At 46.6% G+C, this 18,272-nt stretch overlaps 1 protein-coding gene and 1 pseudogene across 1 annotated transcript; one reads left to right on the plus strand and one right to left on the minus strand.

Moving 5' to 3' along the window:
- The first annotated feature begins 983 nt into the window (after nucleotides 1-983).
- LOC4334364 (uncharacterized) lies at nucleotides 984-13,206 on the plus strand (annotated as a pseudogene).
- Nucleotides 13,207-14,633: 1,427 nt separating this feature from the next.
- Nucleotides 14,634-18,068, minus strand: LOC4334367 (fasciclin-like arabinogalactan protein 16). Its single transcript, XM_015774940.3, has 2 exons — nucleotides 16,587-18,068; nucleotides 14,634-15,018 (listed from the first exon to the last, which is right to left on the minus strand). The coding sequence occupies exons 1-2, from the start codon at nucleotides 17,935-17,937 to the stop codon at nucleotides 14,945-14,947; spliced, it is 1,425 nt and encodes a 474-aa protein (XP_015630426.1). The 5' UTR covers nucleotides 17,938-18,068; the 3' UTR covers nucleotides 14,634-14,944.
- Nucleotides 18,069-18,272: the final 204 nt, after the last annotated feature.

Genomic DNA, 18,272 nt, shown 5'->3' on the forward strand with positions numbered 1-18,272 from the left:
CTGACTAGCCATTATCACCCTAATGCACAAGCACAAAACCGGCAGCCGTTTGATCATGGTGGATGCGGACATGCGGTTGTTGTGGAGCATGCACTTGCCCATGCTTATTAGCTCTACCAAGCAAATTTTAGGTAGACCGCTCCGCGTGCGTCGAATGGTTTTTGTTTCATGCAACTCGGCATTTACAGGTCACCTCTGGATATTTGACCTGTTTTTTATACATGTAAGGACGTCGGATATAACACAGACACTATTTGTGAATGCGAGTGCATACATGCTTGGAATCTTATGAGACTTATGTGTTCTTATCAGGGTTTTTGCGTTATCGCGATACCCGGTGTTATCAATGGGCACCTATAACAAATTTCTTCAAAAATTGTCGATAACGGTTCTCAACGCGTAACAATAACTCCTACTAGCTAATAGCTAATAATTGTAATCGATAAGGTAAAACCGGTTCTATTTTTAAAAATTTATCCTAAAGTACAACAACTAGCCATCTTAATCTCTAAAATTTATCTTAAAATATAACTTCTCCACCAGTCTTATTATCTTAACCAATTATAACCATCTTACACGCACTTTTTTTAACTTGACCAATCAAGACCATCTTAATCACCATAAAAAATACAAAATTGTTTATATTTTAGGACGGATGGAGTGTTACACATGCTACAAATATAGTGTTTTTCTCGAACATATGAATTTTACAGGATTTTCGTACATAAAATTTCTTCAAATTTCTCCGTCTTAAATGAGACGACTTAATAGTAACACATAATTTCCCGCTAAAATCCTGGTGGGGCGTAACGGCTCTAGCCTAGCCGGCCCCGACTCGAACTCGAACGTTAACCGGGGGCGGCGGTTAGTTAAGCTTGAGGAAACCGAAGGCGGGCGTACGAAATACGTATTCGTTGTCAGCACGCGCCCCGCGCCTACGGCTAGCACCAAAAGGGAAGGGCTGCGAGGTACACGGGCCTCCTCGCGAGTCGCGAGAGCCCTAGCCTTCCACCCCTCCTCTCTCTTTCCCCTCTCCAACCCGCCTCCCTCTCCGCGCCGCGCGCCTCCTCTCTCTCTCTCGCTTCCTCGCCTCCGCGCCGCGCCGCGCCGCGACACCGCCTCTGCCTCCGCGGGGGGATGGAGCCGAGCCCGTACGGAGGCGTCGGGGGGAAGATCCGGCGCCGCCCGGCGTCCCGCGCCGCCGCGACCCCCTACGAACGCCCACCGGCCGCGGCCGCCGCGCGCCGCCTCGCCGCCGCGGCGGCCGCGGCGGCGGCGGAGGCGGAGGACGCGTACCCGCCGCAGGGTGGTGGTGGTGGTGGTGGGTGGGTGTCGAGGCTGGTGGACCCGGCGTCCCGCCTCATCGCCGGTGGCGCGGCGCGGCTGTTCTCGACGGTGTTCCGCAAGCGCCTCGACCCTGCGCCGGCTCCGGCCCCGCCGAAGTCCACGCCTCCCGGTGAGCCTGTGGTTCCTGTACGCTCCCATCTGGGAAGACTCGTGCTTGCTCCCGCGGTTCGTGCTCGTTAGCTTTGCGCTAGGGTTTCAATCATCCAGGGCGTTCTAGGGTTTAGCTCAGATTAGCTGGTTCCTACTTCTAGTCTGATTGATTTTAGCTATAAAATTGCTATCCTCCTTGATATGGAGCAGTAGACTCGTGATGAAAATGACGCTGTTCTACAATGGAAGTTTAGTGTGGAGTTTCATCACCTCCTATTTGTGTGTTTTAACTTTAAATCATACCAGAGTGTCCCATTCTCTTATTTAAAACCATAGCAGTGTACTATTTGCTTGTCTGTCCCAAAGACTAGAAGGATTTGATGCTCCAAGGTAAAAACATCAAGTGTAGTATGATGAATGTATTTATGCCACTTAAAACAATCTTAATTCAGTGTAATATCCGGTCTTTTTATTTTTATTTAAAACCATATGGAAAGAATACAGTATGATATGGTCTTATTTTGTCTGCCTGTAGTATTACCTATTGATAATTTTGTGCTTGGTGCTGCAGTACGTTACTAATTTTATAGTCGCTTCATGCATGCAGGAAGCAATAATGAGCCAAACCAAGGCTTACCTGAGTCAACACAAACTGTAAGTTATAACCAAGTGCTTGCAAAAAAAAAAAATCGGTTGTATTGTTTGGCAAATTGTGCTTTATACTTTTGGTTAACCTATTATATTCCGCTTGGTGTTTTTTTACCCTTTATTCCTTTATATTTATATAACAAAATCTGATGCAGGGTTCAAAACCAATCCTCGAGAAAGGGAAGAACCCCACTGGTGCATCGGACAATAAGGCATTGTCTGAAGTAGAGCACTTGTTAATGAGGAAAACATTCACAAGGAAAGTATTTTTCATATTAATCTTCTTGAAGTGGTACTTCCATGATAACTGATTTTTTAGTTAACCAGTGAGGTATCAAACAATGTTGATTTACCCCCAGTGTAATGGCTATATTGGTTTTGTGATGTTCAACTCTTCTGTTGACAATCGTTGGAGGATCAAACATTGTTGTTCTCTTTCCTTTTTTGCTGGTGTCAACTTTTTGGGGGTCCTCTTAAAATTCTAAACGACAGCATCTCTTCTGTCCCGTGCTTTTTAAGCTGCCAATGACAATGTGATTTTGTATCAGCAGGGTTGAGTTTGACCGCCTTACAGACTTACTGCGTGCAAGAACTGTGGAGTCTGATTTGTCTGCACCGGCAGATAACCTTGATAATAAGAATGAAGCAAGGAATACAATGGATGGTATAGGAGGCTCCACATCACATGGGATGGCTGCAGATCATTCTATTGCTGCTGATGTAAGTAGTTCTTTTGGTCATGAATATTTTTTATTCTAAATGCTAGTCCATGAATTCTGGATATTGGATAAATCTCCTCGAGCCAACAAAGAAAATTTAATCATACCTGGCAAACACTGAAAGTTTATGTTGTTGGTACTGAGGCATCTGTAGTCTGCTGGTTTGGTTTGTTTCTAATGCCAACTGATATACTGTATTACCCTTTTTGCCATCTTCCCATTATGGAAGCTCCTTTTATTGTCTGATTCTTTTAATCCTTTTATTGTCTGATTCTTTTAATGCAAGGTAGGCTGTAGTTCCTAAAGTAGCCTTCTTGTTACTTGAACTCGTGAGTGCAAAAATATTTTTCGGGTGCACACATGTTAGATGCTGCATTAATTGCTGAGAAATGCTGATTTGGATTTGTTGGATCTGTCATTTTTTTTAGGCTTGATTGTGCATCAAAGCTCTTTACTGACCTTTTAATATGTTTAAGTGCTAGCTATATAGGATATGTGCAGCTAAACGGCCCTTTTTGCAGTGTTGGTATGCCATATGATTGTTGGATTCAATTCCTACAAATTCCCATGTTACATGCATAAAAGGCAGTGGATTTTACCTTTCGTTTCCATGCTCCATCCAACTACCATATTGCAGCTTTGCTACTTAGGTTTTTCAGTGTTTTTATTTAGGAAAAAAGCAAGCAAGTGTGTCCTTTTATTCAACTTCCTTTGGAACTTTAGTCTGTGTTTAATTTTATTTCTGTTTATTTTGTAGGATCCGGTTTGTGGTGCTAGTTCACCCGCAGAGCTCGCAAAGCAATATATGAATTCCCGTTATTCGAAAGAAAACCGACCAAACAGTTTGCGGAGCCAAGTACTCCTGAAGAACAAGGCAGAAGCAAGCAACATTGCCTATGATAGAAGGAGACCTGGAGGACCATTTGTGCAAGAACTGAGTCAATTTAGCAATGAAAACTCTGAGCTTCCTGTGAATGGCTATGTAACTCCAGGATTACATGGGCGGTCAGCAATATATAGAATGTCCTGTTCCCCATTCTTTAAGGTATTGTGTTTACTGCACATAATGTCAAATCATTCTCAGCCATGTTTTCATGTGTTCTCAACATGCCATACTGATTACTGGCGCTCGAATTTTTTTCTTGTTCAGTATAATGATGCTCTAACAATGATCTCACAGGGACCAAGCTCTTCCAATGATATAAATATGTCACCATTTTCATCATCTCAGACACGGGCTAATAGTTTGGTTTCTGGCTGCAGGCAGGTAATTTATTAGCACTTTATGGAAACATATACTGCATTATATACAGTATATATTTTAAATTTGCTATACACTTAGTTGAACAAGTTCATGTTACTGAGAAGGTGTTACGGTTGAATAAACTGTCTAGCTATTGAGGTTCTTTTCTTTTTCTTATATATGTCTGTATCGTTGCAAATGCAAAGCATATATGTGGTATAAAGTGCTGGTCATCATGGACTTGATAGTGTGTTGTGTCGTGGCAACATCTTTAGACTTGCAGGGTTTGCACCACTGAGAACATTCTCCATGATATATGATCTAAACTAGACATACCAGAGCTTCTCTTATTCCTATGTCTCCCTAACAGGTCTTGAAACGAAGAGGTGCCGAATTGGAGAATGAGCTTGGATCTATTGGTCCCATACGCAGGATTCGCCAAAAGTCAAATATGATGTCTACTTTTAGAGATGCTCGCTCGAGCCCGCGAGGAAACTTTCTTCCCAGCCGTACAATTGGTTCAGATTTGACCGATGGCGGTTCACCCATTCGGGATTCACCTAGTTCGAAAAGACTATTGCTGGGGACGGGTCAATCTGTGGAACCTGCAGAAGCACGTAGGAATGATGAAGATGGTAAAATTTCAAGTGATAATGTTCTTGCTGCGTCACCTCAATCAAACAAGATGGCTGAAAAGATATTTGAGCAGCTTAATATAATAGTCCCATCACCAAAAGAGAAGCTGTCTCTTCCACAATTTGCTGCTGGGAATGCAAGTTGCTCCATGTCAAAACAACCTGTTAGGCAAGGCAATGAGCCAAACGGGACGAGTGACCCTAGTAGTTCCCAGAAATTTCAACCTATGGATAGTGTTAAGCATTCCCTTGATCCAGAACTGAATGGTTCACCATCGAGTAAAGACAAGCTGAGAAAAGATGGATCATCAAAACTTCTGTCACATTCATTTAAGGATTTAGGCAACAAAGACATTAGGTCTGATAATGTTGCTCTATCTTCAGTTGCCGCTACTACATCAAGCAAACCGGGCTTTAAAATGGCTGTTTTTGAGGTATGGGGAAAGTTTACTCTTGGTTCCTCGAATTATATTAAACGCTCACTCATGTCCTGAGATTATTCTTTATCACCTTTTTTTGTTGCAGGATCTACCAGAGTTTGATGATGACCAGGAGGCTCCTATCCCATCGAAAAATTCAATGGGCAAGACTGAGGTGAAGACAACTGATAAAAAAATTGATCTGAAGAAGGAGCAGAAAGTTGAACCAATTTTATTCAAACAAAAAGTTGAGTCAAATTCAGTGCAGAAGGCTGTCAGTTCTCCAGTTAGTGAAAAGCCTATAGCATCCGCATTGAAAGATGCCCGTCCATTAGGCTTATTTTCACCTAATGACCCTGAAAACAGGGCTACTCATGATGTTCCTTCAGACAACAACAATGGTTTCAAATTTCCACATGTACCTTCTGGCACCCTTCTGGAGAGTTCTGTGTCACAATTGCCACTTGCTTCAAATAAAGACGATAAGCTGATCAGTGCATCATCTTCTATATTTGGTCTCAAGCAGTCCAGTACACCAGATTCAGAACAAACAAACACTGCTGATGTAAAAACAGAAGCAAGACTTGGGGAGAGGTGATTTTCTTGGCACTCCCTATTTCCCTTTTTCTCCTTATTAATTGTTTGCACTGGTCATCTTCTGGAAGGAGGAAGAGTAAAAACTATAAAACAAAGACAACCCAGTATTTGCAAATTCGTTTTTCTTCAAGTGCTTGCAAATTCATTTGTTACTAACACATAACCTACTAAAAAGAATGTTCATTCTAGCTATTGACTTGAGAAGTCCCTTATGGTTTTTTTTCTCACAATGACATGACATGTATGTAAAGGCTGAAGATCCTGTACAGTACTCTTGTTTAACTCGGTCATAATTTGTATATACATGTTAAGAGATGGTACATTTTATTCCAAGGGTTATTTTAGTAGGATGGATCGTAAATATGTAATTGAAATGCATGTACAGCCTATCAGGATATTCCTTTTTTTTTTCAATCTTTGATTACTTATTTGCTGTTTGGAGGAATTTTTTGGAAAATAACATAACAGGGCTTTAAAATAGGATATCCCTTTTGTAGTGTAGAATTGCTTTCTATCTATGGAGTAACCGCTTATGTTTTCTGCTATTTATGTTTCTAGTGTCACCAAGCCCACAACATTGGACATCACTAATTTGGAGGGAGGTAATGAAAGAGAAAGAACAGAAGATGTCCATAAATCATCAGATAAGGTATTACCCTCGGCTGCTCCTTTCCACTTTGCATCTGCTGCATCAACTACAGCAAGCCTGAGCAATGGTTTCTCACTGCCATCATCATCAAAGTTATCAAATGTAACACCAATTGATAAGCCTGAAGTTAGCTTGGCTCCATCCACTGTATCGACCACATTTGCTCCATCCAGTACCAGCCCACCTGTTTCATCTCCAATCCCTGCAATTCCGACATTCAATTTTGGTTCAAGCACTTCAATGGTGGCAGCAACTAAATCAGATAGTACAAATACAGTGGCAAAGCCAGCTAGCAGTTTATTGTTCGGTACTGGGGATGCTATAGCTGAAGCCAAATCTACTGCCCAGGATACAGCCAACAAGGCATCATCAAATCTAAGTACCACTCCTATTTCTTCAAATATTTCAAGTTCTCCAGTCACATCCTCTTCTGCTTTCTCAAGCATAGCAACATTTTCATCTTCTATGGTTGCAGCTTCAAATGATGGAATTGCCTCAACTACTTCTGCCTCAACAGCACCTTTTACATTTTCGAGCTCAGGAAACAACACTTTTGGGTTCAATTCCCCAGCTCAACCTGCTGGTTTCAGTACATCTGTTGATGGCAGTACCACCCAACCATCTGCCACCAGCACGATCTTTGGTAGCAAACTGCCACAGTCAGAGGGCACAATGTCGCAGCCATCGAAGAGTTCACCTGTTCAGTTTAGTTCACCGTTTCAAACTGTGACCACTACCACAGGAGCTTCCTCGTCTGGGTCTGGATCTGTAGCTTTCGGAGTAGGAACAGCCTCAACTGGTTCTGGGATCACATCTTTTGGAACCGGAGCATCCTCATCTTGGCCTAGCACAGTGTCTTTCGGATTAGGAGCTTCCTCATCTGGAACTGGTGCTCTGTTATTTGGAGCGGGGGCTTCCTCATCTGGAACTGGGGCTCTGCCTTTCGGAGCGGGAGCTTCCTCATCTGGAACTGGGGCTTTATCTTTTGGAGCAGGAGCAGGAACCTCCTCATCTGGGCCTGGAACTGTGTCTTTTGGAGCTGGAACCTCGTCTGGGCCTGGAACTGTGTCTTTTGGAGTGACAACTTCCTCATCCGGGTCTTTGTTTGGTAATTCACCATTTGGATCAGGAACTACTTTCTCTGGCCCTGGAAGTGGATTCGCATTTTCATCTCCTAGCTCTTCTGCTGGGTCATCTTTAACTATGGCCAGCACAAGTATGTTCAGCACCAGTTCTACGGCTTCATCATCCCCTGCTTTCAGTAACCCATTCGGTTCAAGTTCATCACCTCCCAGCATGTTTACATTTGGCCAATCGGCTTCTTCAGGAGGAGGTTTTTCATTTGGAGCACAGTCATCTCCAGCTTTCTCCTCACAAGCTCCAGTTTTTTCATTTACCTCAGCAAGCATGAATTCATCTACTCCGCAGCCTGCTTTTGGGATGACAAATGCCAACACATCCTTCGGCATGGGATCTCCTGGAAATGATCAGATGAATGTCGAAGACAGCATGGCAGATGACACTAACCAAGCAGCACCAGCACCAGCACCGATATTTGGTTCCTCACCATTTGGGCAGCCTGCTAGTTCACCCGCTGCTCCAGTATTTGGTGCTCCAGCAGTCCCGTCCGCCGGAGTTTTCCAGTTCGGGGGCCAACAAGGTTCCATGCAGCAGAATGCGGCATTCCCGCCTGCCGGTGGTAGCCTAGAGTTTCAGGGTGGGAACTTCTCTTTGGGAAGTGGTGGCGGAGGCGGCGACAAATCTAGCAGAAGGGTGATCAAGGTCAAAAGGAACCCAAAGAAAAGATAAGACGCTCTGTTCAAATGTGCATTTCATGGTGCCATTTTGGATCTGCCTGGCAACATGTCGTGATCATCAGAGCGGGACTACGACCATGGTTCGTATGGTCATACAAATTTTCCAGCGTCAGCACAGTTTTCGCAGCATCACCCGGCTGGCTTGTAAACCCCAAGGTCAGTAGTGTATTACCACTCAATTATTCCTTTCATTGGCAAAGCCGGATTGCATGTTGTTGTATGCCTGTGCTATTGGAGTGTAAAATAGAACAAAAAAGAAGTGTATCCCGAGGTGTAATTTTGTTCTCTTTTCCCTGCGCATCTGCTGTCTTATTTGCCTCCGATATATTTGGCTCGGAGTGTAATGTACACTGTTGTATTTGTTCTTTTTGTTTACATCCGACATGCCCAGAACTCCCTAGTATAGAATCTCCCTAGTTTATCAATCTTCGAATCCCACTGAGTTTTACATCCTGCGTGCTTTACATTTCAATGTAGTTTAGTTTTCTTCTATTGTTTAGTGTGGTATTATATGAGCTGTTCCGTGATATCTAACTCCACGCTGTCTTGTCTCCATTAGAAACGACTTCTTTTTATCCAATGTGCCTGACCAGTTCTTTCAGAAAACCTATCAACACAAACGTTGAATTTACAAACCATAATCAACTAGTAGAATCAGCGTTGCATGTCGCAGGCCGTTGTGTGACTGGGACGTTACCGGCCACCTGCCGCGTGTGAAGTGATGCTCTCTCCCTCTCTACCTACACTGCTTCTTGGATGGTGGTGATGATGCGATTTGGACTTTTGCACAGGAGCACGACCTGGTCGGCCACCATGCCACACGCGCTTTCCCCTTCTACGCTCTCGCATTTGCCATTTCTTTTTTCGCGATCACATTCGCGTTAGGCAAGTAGTTGGGCAAGGAAGAAGAAACATGGAAACAACACGACACAAGAGTACGCAAAAAAAAAAAAACTACCCCGCCCCCCCCCCCCCCCCCCCCCCCCCCCCCCCCCCGCGCCGCGTTCGGCGCCCCCACTTCGCGCCCTCTTCCTTCCCCTTCTTCCCGTGCCACGTCCAAGTCACCGCATGATCCATGGAAATGAAAACCTGTCTAAATCATTTGCTCCTTCCTTAACCACCTCTCCTACTCGTGGATTTCTTTTTGTTCCTTTCTTTCTCCTCTCCTCTCTTCGTACCCCCTGTCACGTAGTTCTTGTTTACTCTTTCCATTAGGTGTCACAGGTTTCTTCTCCTCTTATCCTTCCTTTCCATCGGTTCTTGTACTTGGTGGTATACCCCTAGCTGCTCGCCTTTGTGTTAATTTGGTTGGATTGGGAGTTTCTTGTTCTCTCTTTAGCCTTGAGCGATCTTGGTTTCTTGCAATTAGCCTTTGACTGCTTCTTCTTCTTCCACTTGCCGCCGGCAGCTAGAAGTGGTCCATCGTACCAACCCTTTCGTCCTCATTGAACCATTCCGCCTCGCTCCCAGCTCCATTACTAGAAGCACTAGAGCTAGCGTGAATGCGTGATCCTTGATGCGTAGTTAGCAGCTAGCTCCTGCCCCCAATCTGCCATCTCCGCATTGCGATTTTGAGTTTTTGAGATTGTAATTTGCGAACGATCTCGGTTGTGCTGAGAGCTTAGCGTTGACTTCGATGGGTGCATCGCGTTCGATCGCCGATTCTGATTTGGTCGCGTGATCCGGGGGTGATCGGTGATTACTCCGAGCGGGAGGGGAGATCGTCTCTTGGCGCGGTTGCGCTTCGCCGCGCGGAGGGAGAGACATTCGCGGCGTAATCCGAAGGTGTTTGTTGGATCGAGGCGTGGTGTCCGAGAAAGATTCGGAGCGGCGGCAATGGGGAACACGTGCGTCGGCCCCAGCATCAGCAAGAACGGCTTCTTCCAGTCCGTCTCCACGGTGCTCTGGAAGGCGCGCCAGGACGGCGACGACGCGCTGCCCGGCGCCAATGGCGCCCCTGACGGCGGCGGCCAGGGCCGGTTGCCGGCGCCGCCGCCGCCGACTTCCGACGCGCCGCTCGCCGTCCAAAACAAGCCCCCCGAGCACGTCAAGATCGTCTCGACCACGGACACCGCCTCCGCCGAGCAGGACGCCTCCAAGTCGAGCGCCGGCTCGGACTCCGGCGAGGCCGCCAGGCCGCGGCCGAGGGTGCCGCCGGTGAAGCGCGTCTCCAGCGCCGGGCTGCTCGTCGGCTCGGTGCTGAAGCGCAAGACGGAGAGTCTCAAGGACAAGTACAGCCTGGGGCGGAAGCTCGGGCAGGGGCAGTTCGGGACGACGTACCTGTGCGTGGAGCGCGCCACCGGCAAGGAGTTCGCCTGCAAGTCCATCCTGAAGCGGAAGCTGGTCACCGACGACGACGTCGAGGACGTCCGCCGCGAGATCCAGATAATGTACCACCTCGCCGGCCACCCCAACGTGATCTCCATCAGGGGCGCCTACGAGGACGCCGTCGCCGTGCACCTCGTCATGGAGCTCTGCGCCGGCGGCGAGCTGTTCGACCGGATCGTCCAGAAGGGGCACTACACCGAGCGGAAGGCGGCGGAGCTCGCCAGGGTCATCGTCGGCGTCGTCGAGGTGTGCCACTCCATGGGCGTGATGCACCGTGATCTCAAGCCCGAGAACTTCCTCTTCGCCGACCAGACGGAGGAGGCCGCTCTCAAGACCATTGACTTTGGTCTCTCCATTTTCTTTCGCCCAGGTGAGCGAATCACATTTTCTTTTCCTTTTTTCTTTTCCAGAATGGCGCATTGAATTTAGTATCTATAACTGTTATAACAAACAAGATTTCCAATCCATTCAAGAAATCACACTGCATCTATGGATAAGTAGAGAATGAATATGGCCTAATCTTTCATGTACTGATTTGATCTTTAGTGAATCTGAAGTTCTTGAGTTTCAGCATTTGTTTTTGGGACAACTGCATTATTGTGCTTATGATAGTACTAATACTGCTGTGAGATTTTATGCTTCAGAACTTAATTTCCTTTACCTACATTTCAAAGTTTTCAACACCATTTGTTTCTGCATAAGTTCTGCAAAAAGTTTGGCTGCATATCTTTACCATTCTGCAGTCTGCTACCATATCATTCAGATGAATTCATTCTCCATTGGGTTTCTACTCATATGCCATTCTTATTCCAGGTCAAGTATTCACTGATGTTGTTGGTAGCCCTTACTATGTCGCGCCAGAAGTTCTGAAAAAGAAATATGGTCAAGAGGCAGATGTCTGGAGCGCTGGTGTGATAATTTACATCTTGTTGTGTGGTGTGCCGCCATTTTGGGCAGGTAAGAATTTTGCTGATTTTTCAGTCAATCACAAAACAATTATACTAACTTTCGTGACAAAATGTGATGTATTTTGATCCGAACTCTTGTACTAATTAAGCTCTCCATTGTTGTGAATCAGAGAACGAGCAGGGTATATTTGAAGAGGTTTTGCATGGTAGACTTGACTTTCAGTCAGAACCATGGCCTAGCATCTCTGAAGGTGCCAAAGATCTCGTAAGGAGAATGCTTGTTAGGGACCCGAAGAAGAGATTGACAGCTCATGAAGTTTTAAGTAAGTTACTTGATTAATTTTCATGATATATTCCTAAATGTATTTTTCTAGCTATTTTAGTAGTGCAGGGCTGCAGGCCATGAACAGTGCAGTCTGATTTACTTGGCATTATCATCTTTTCAGGGCATCCATGGGTCCAGGTTGGTGGTTTGGCTCCTGACAAGCCCCTGGATTCTGCTGTTCTATCTCGTATGAAGCAATTCTCAGCTATGAATAAGCTGAAAAAGATGGCTCTTAGGGTAAGTATGACTTGGACACAAATTGTTACTATATTTCTGATTTCTCTATGAAATATTTTCCCAATATTAGGATAGCACCATCTTGTCGTTGGCCTTTTGTCCTCATGCACCAAAGGAAAATCTGTTTGGAGTTTAGCTCATGCAAGATACAGTACATAATCATTTTAAAAAATAAGTATCCAATGTTGTATTAGTTGGAGAATGTTGTTCATCTTGAATGGTTCAATCATACTTACCTGCATGTCCTGATACCTTTGTTGATTCCAGGTCATTGCAGAGAACCTATCTGAAGACGAAATCGCCGGCCTGAAAGAAATGTTCAAGATGATCGACACAGACAACAGTGGACAGATCACCTTCGAAGAACTCAAGGTTGGTCTGAAAAAAGTCGGTGCTAACCTCCAAGAATCCGAGATCTACGCACTCATGCAAGCCGTAAGTTCTTAAGCAATCTACCAATTCCGTCGAGTACTTTTACGGTGGTCTCTACTGGTCGAAAACATCAAAATTGCATTTGTATCTGAATTCTGAAATGGTATTATTACAGGCAGATGTAGATAACAGCGGCACGATAGATTACGGTGAGTTCATCGCTGCAACTCTGCATATGAACAAGATCGAGCGGGAGGATCACCTGTTCGCGGCGTTCCAATACTTCGACAAGGACGGCAGCGGCTACATCACGGCCGATGAGCTGCAGCTCGCCTGCGAGGAGTTCGGCTTGGGAGACGTTCAGCTCGAGGAGATGATCAGAGAAGTCGACGAAGACAACGTCAGTAAAAAAAAAAAAGAACCTACTTTTCCATTCCATTCTGATCGAAGCTAGCTAATCACATTGCCTGAAATGCTTGATCTGACGGAACTTTCGCTGTTCTTTTTCGTGCCTTGTGTTTGCAGGATGGTCGCATAGATTACAACGAGTTCGTGGCGATGATGCAGAAGCCGACGATGGGGCTCCCGGCGAAGAAGTCCGGCGGGCTGCAGAACAGTTTCAGCATCGGCTTCAGGGAGGCCTTGAGGATGTCTTGAGAAACAGCCACTAGAGTCAGTCACACACTTGTAGAGGCGACGACAACGAGATCGATATGTTGTCTTCCATAGGGCTGGTAATTTCGAAACGGGGAAAAAAATGGCTGGAGGAGATGTGCGTGTACGTACAGGCGTAGAGGGGGGTGGGTCACTCTTGGGTCATTGGTTCGATTGTTTTCTTCTGACGTTAAAAATACAAGAGAGGTTTTTCGTTCCTCGCCGCCACCGTCGTTCATGTGATAATCCTTGGCCCCCTCGATCCCCTGCGCGCGATGCCATTCTGGTGCGTGATTTCGCCGTGTGCTACCGTGTTTTCGGCGGGCGGAGCGGACGAACGCGCTGTACCGTCCAACCGCGCGGCGTGTGCTGCAAAGCGCGCAATCGCTCGTAATAAAACGGAGCTCCGATCGCGAGGGCAAACGCCGTGTGGGGGACAAGGGCAGACACGTGAAATGAAGCCGTTTTTTGTCCTTCCTGGGTTATTACTTCCACTTCTTTCTCCCAGCGGAGCGGCACGTTGGTTTCGGAGGCCGTGGCACTGTCGCTTTGCCCATCAATCCGCCCGCCCACGGGCGCAGATGCAGAGATACTACTGGACTGCTACGACTAGTACCCGTTGCGCTGCACGTCCTGCCGGGACCACCACCAGACTCTGACCTTCTGCACGTTGTAGTAGTGTTTAGCGTTTACTGTAACTCTCTGAAGATGAATCTACCACTACAAGGCGATCACCTGATGCAGTGGTGGGCAAGTTATGCTTCCTTGCTAGTACAGTATTATAGCAACCTGCAACCTCATATAAGTTGTAGTAGGCCACTACTCCCTCCGTCCAAAAAAAACAAAACCTGAGTTTCCGTGTCCAACGTTTGTCCGTCCGTTTTATTTAAAAAATTATGAAAAAAATTAAAAAGACAACACGTATAAAGTATTAAATAATGAAAATACTAATTATAAAAAAATTCCATATAAGACGGACATTCAAACATTGGATACAGAAACACAGGGTTTGTCTTTTTCTTTTGTCAAACATTGGATACGGAAACCCAGGGTTTGTCTTTTTCTTTTGGACGGAGGGAGTAGTAGAGATGCTGTGGTAATAGGACACCCGCAATGGTTATCTATAGGCTCTGTATAAGATATATATGTCAGCATATTTTCCTACTTGAAAAAGATTAAATGAAGAGAGAGAGCAAAGCTATCTACTAAACTGGAGATAGTCTATAGAGAAAAACGAAGCAATAGATTAGAGAGCTATAGATACCCATGTAGACATACTATTGAGGTGGTTTACTATTAATCTAGTCTATTGCTGAGATGTACATGTTTTATATTTTATAGAGAGCACCTTACTTTATCATTGCGGGTGCTCTTAGGCGAAGACGATTCACATTAGCTGTCACTTTATTTCATTAATAACGACGTCGTTGCTTCTTAGTTGGAGCATCTATAGTTTATAGTTCAGCAGGTACATCGTGTATTCATGTTCTCACGCTGATTAGTCCGCTGTCCCGAACGAATAATGCAGGCCTGTACGTCCAAATGACAAATCATAGCCTAATAATCTTCAGAGAATAAGATTCGCATAAATGATTAGATCTATAGAAGATGCAGAATTGATTACTACTAGCTTTAACACCAAGGATGCTGTGATGTTTAATTGTTTACTCGGCATTCTGTCAAAACAGAAAAAGAAGAAAAAATGACGGAAAAAAATATAAAAAAAAACGCTCCTATACACAGAAGATCTCGGTCTTCAAGTATGAACATTTTCCTGCCTTTTTTTTTTTCAGACACCAACAGCCACCAGATTACATTCCCCACCTGATTTATTATTCGTAATAATAAACAAAAATAAAAATAAAAAAAAACAAATGGTAATGTGGACGGCTCCAGCACAGTCCATCACCTCATTCTAGTTCGTGTTTCGGTATCATGAGATCAATCTTTCGCCGTCTACTGGCAGCTTGCGAATCGCAATCGCTGACCAAGGATGCCAGCCATTTGGCACGTTGCTTCTAACAACTTGCCTGCAGTATTTTAAAATGAACAAAGCATAAGATTATTATTATCAATGTGTGATTAACACATAACGACACTGGTGTTATACTGAAGGGAAAAAAAGCTAGAAGAATATGAGGCTGGGGAGTCAGACGATTAATGTTAGATTATGTATCATTAGATACCCTGTCAATTCAACATTGGGTGCCTATAAAATTTTTGGCATTTTTGTTGTTCTCAAGATGTGGCAATGGCTTCATGTAGCTTGGACTCAAAGGATACAAGTAGTAAGCAATAAGCTCAAATAATCTAGACCAGGCAATAGCAATATCTAATGTCGAAATCACAAGACAACTGAAAATTTAGGTCATGAATACCCAAGAAATATACTGCCATATAGTTCTATAATCAGCATCACACCACGTTGCACACCTAAATGAACTAATCAACAAAAGGAATATCACCAAGTGATCAAGGTTCACAGGCACCAGGGTAGTTTATCTTACTCACGAATCCACAATCCGTGGCCACCCAACCATTTCTATGGAGCAGTATATATATTGCTGCTCACTATCATCTAATTCTTGAGATTAAAATCAACATAAGTTTTCTTCAGATCATGACAACTTATAGATGCTTGGCATACTTTTTGAGCACAGGTCTAGGAAAATCGAGGGGATTTAGATTGATCTTAACTATCTATATATGACCTAGATCATAGAAAAATACATCTAAGACAAAATTTTATCTTTAACATACATATGTAGGTTTTCTACTTCTGTCTTTGTTTTCACCAATCATAGTCCAAAAATAGCTCGCTCTAACATCAGCAGCATTCGCATACAAAGGCACACAGTTTAGCAATTGCCATCCCTCAACCCATAACCAATCCAATCAGGCTACTACCATTCCACCAAACTCTAGTAACAAGATGTGGCAAAGGCTTAAGCATGAGCCTTTTGATGCTTTGGGGGAAAGAAAAGCTGTTGCTCATGTGTCACGGGCAGAGCACAATTCTTGCTTGCAGTCCCAGGTACAGTATCAAGAGATGGTAAAGACAGTAACCCACCAGCACACGCACAATTCTAATGTTTCAGTACACAATCCAGTGCTAATATCACAGACCAGCCAGCTATGTGTAATGGCCTGAATAAAATGTATAAGTGCATAGACACCAAAGAGAATGACTGCAACTTTGGTAGTATTACTGACCACATAGTAGCAAGTGCCCAAACGGGCACCGACAGGCCATATGCCATTCAGAACGGCAATAACCCTAATTGCTTCTATTTTATGCCTAAGCCTTCGTCTTTATTCCGCCCAGTACACACCACCCACCAATCGATTAATTAATTAATCCCCGCCGCTACGATCAGAACACTTACCGGTAGCACTTACCTGTTCCTACCGGTGAAGAGTAAACCCTCACACTGGCAACATTACTAGCATCAACCCGCATTGACTTAAGCAATTGCATAAACAAAATCATCTCCTAACCTCCCCAATCTAGGTTGTGAACTGTAAATTTCTATGGCGGATTTGCACGATTAATAATTGAGTAGAAAATGCAAGTTCAGATCTGAAGAGAATGGCTGACCTCTCCGGAGTTTGTTCTTCTTGCGAGTGCCGGTGACGGCGGGCGCCCTCCTGACCGGCGCCGTGTCCGGCGCCGTCTTGGTGTCATCCGGCGGGAACAGCACGGCGTCAATGCCCTGCACTGCGATCCTGCCATCCGTGTAGATGTCCGGGTCGAAGAGATACGCCGAGCCCTCGCCATGGCCGAACTTGACTGAGCCGTCGGCCTCGCGCGCCACCACCTTGTGCGGCAGCCGCAGCGTGTCGTAGCGCACCTTGCCGAACCGCCGCACCGCGTTGTACATGCTCTCCTCGGTCTGGTACTCCGGGATCATGTGGTAGTACAGGATGTTCTCCGGCGAGCCGGGCTCGCTGAGCTGGTCGGTGGTGAGGCGCGCCATGGCCTCGTCGTTGGGCGCGAGCACGGTGAGCACGTACCCCTCGGAGACGAGCCGGCCCATCTCGGTGGCGAGCGAGGTGAGGTTGACGAGGATGTCGGCGAGCTCGTTGTAGCCGCCGTACAGGAGGAGGGTCTGGATGAAGTCCTTCACCTGGCTGTGGCCGTCGAAGTGGTGCTTCCCGGAGCCCGGTCCAGGGGCAGGCGCCGGCGCGATGGATGGGCCGGGGGCCATGGCGTCCCAGATCGGAAGCACCGGGGGCGCGCCGGGTGGCACGGGCGGCGCCGGCTTCTTGAGGCGGTGCGTCCTCGGGTCAACCTCGGGCGCGCCAGTTGGCAGCACGGCGGAGATGTCGGCGAGGCTGCGGCGGCGGTTGAAGTCCTCCTGGACAGAGCGCGGCACGAGGAGGCGCTCGATCCCGTGGATGACACCGTCCGGCCTGAGCACGGCGTCCGGGCGGGTGACGGCGGCGTGGGCGACGCGCATCGCGCCGTCGTTGGCGGCGGCGGCGAGCTCAACCTCCTCGCCGGAGAGCGTGGGGTGGGAGACGGCGGACCAGGACCCGGAGGGGAGGCGGGCGGGGAGGACGTGGAAGAGGAGCAGCGACTGGAGCGACTTGAGGTTCCTCGGCTCGAGCAGGAAGCGCTTGAACTCCGGGTCGAGGTCACGCTCCAGCGCCTCGTTCCGCGGCGCGAAGATGGTGACGTTGTGCTTGCCGACGGCGTCCTCCAGCGTCTGGAGCAGCAGGGCCTTCTCCACCAGCTCCGCCAGCTCCGTGTAATGCGAGTCCAGCAGCGCCACCAGCACCGAGTTCGAGTTGATTCCCGTTCCAGCACCAGCGCCAGATGTTGTCCCGCTACTAGCCGCCCCATCGGCGGCGGCGGAGGGCAATGTGGGTTCCTCCGGCGCCGTCTCCGCGGCCGCGCCGGCGAGAAGAAGCAAGAAGACGAGGGCGCCGCGCACCGGCGCGCCCATCGCTGCGGCGGCTTCTCCTGCCCGAATCTCTCCGGATGCGGCTACGGCTGCTGCTGCTCCCACCGCTCTGCTACTCTGCTAGCTACTCTCCACCACTCTGGTGGTTCGGCGAAGGAATGAATTGGGGGAATGGGGGAGAAAGGAGGAGAAGAGAAGTAAACTAGTAATGGAGGAGGTGGGTGGTGTGAGCTTTTCTCCTCTTTTTCTCACTTTCCCCTCCTTTTTTACTCCAACGGAAGAGAGAGAGAGAGAGAGAGAGAGAGAGAGTGAGGTGTGTGTGAGCTTGCTTATAAGTGAAGAGAGAGAGAGTGAGAAGGGTTGTCGAAGTGGAATAG

Source organism: Oryza sativa, chromosome 3 (assembly GCF_034140825.1).
Source record: "Oryza sativa Japonica Group chromosome 3, ASM3414082v1".
Classification (NCBI taxonomy): domain Eukaryota; kingdom Viridiplantae; phylum Streptophyta; class Magnoliopsida; order Poales; family Poaceae; genus Oryza; species Oryza sativa.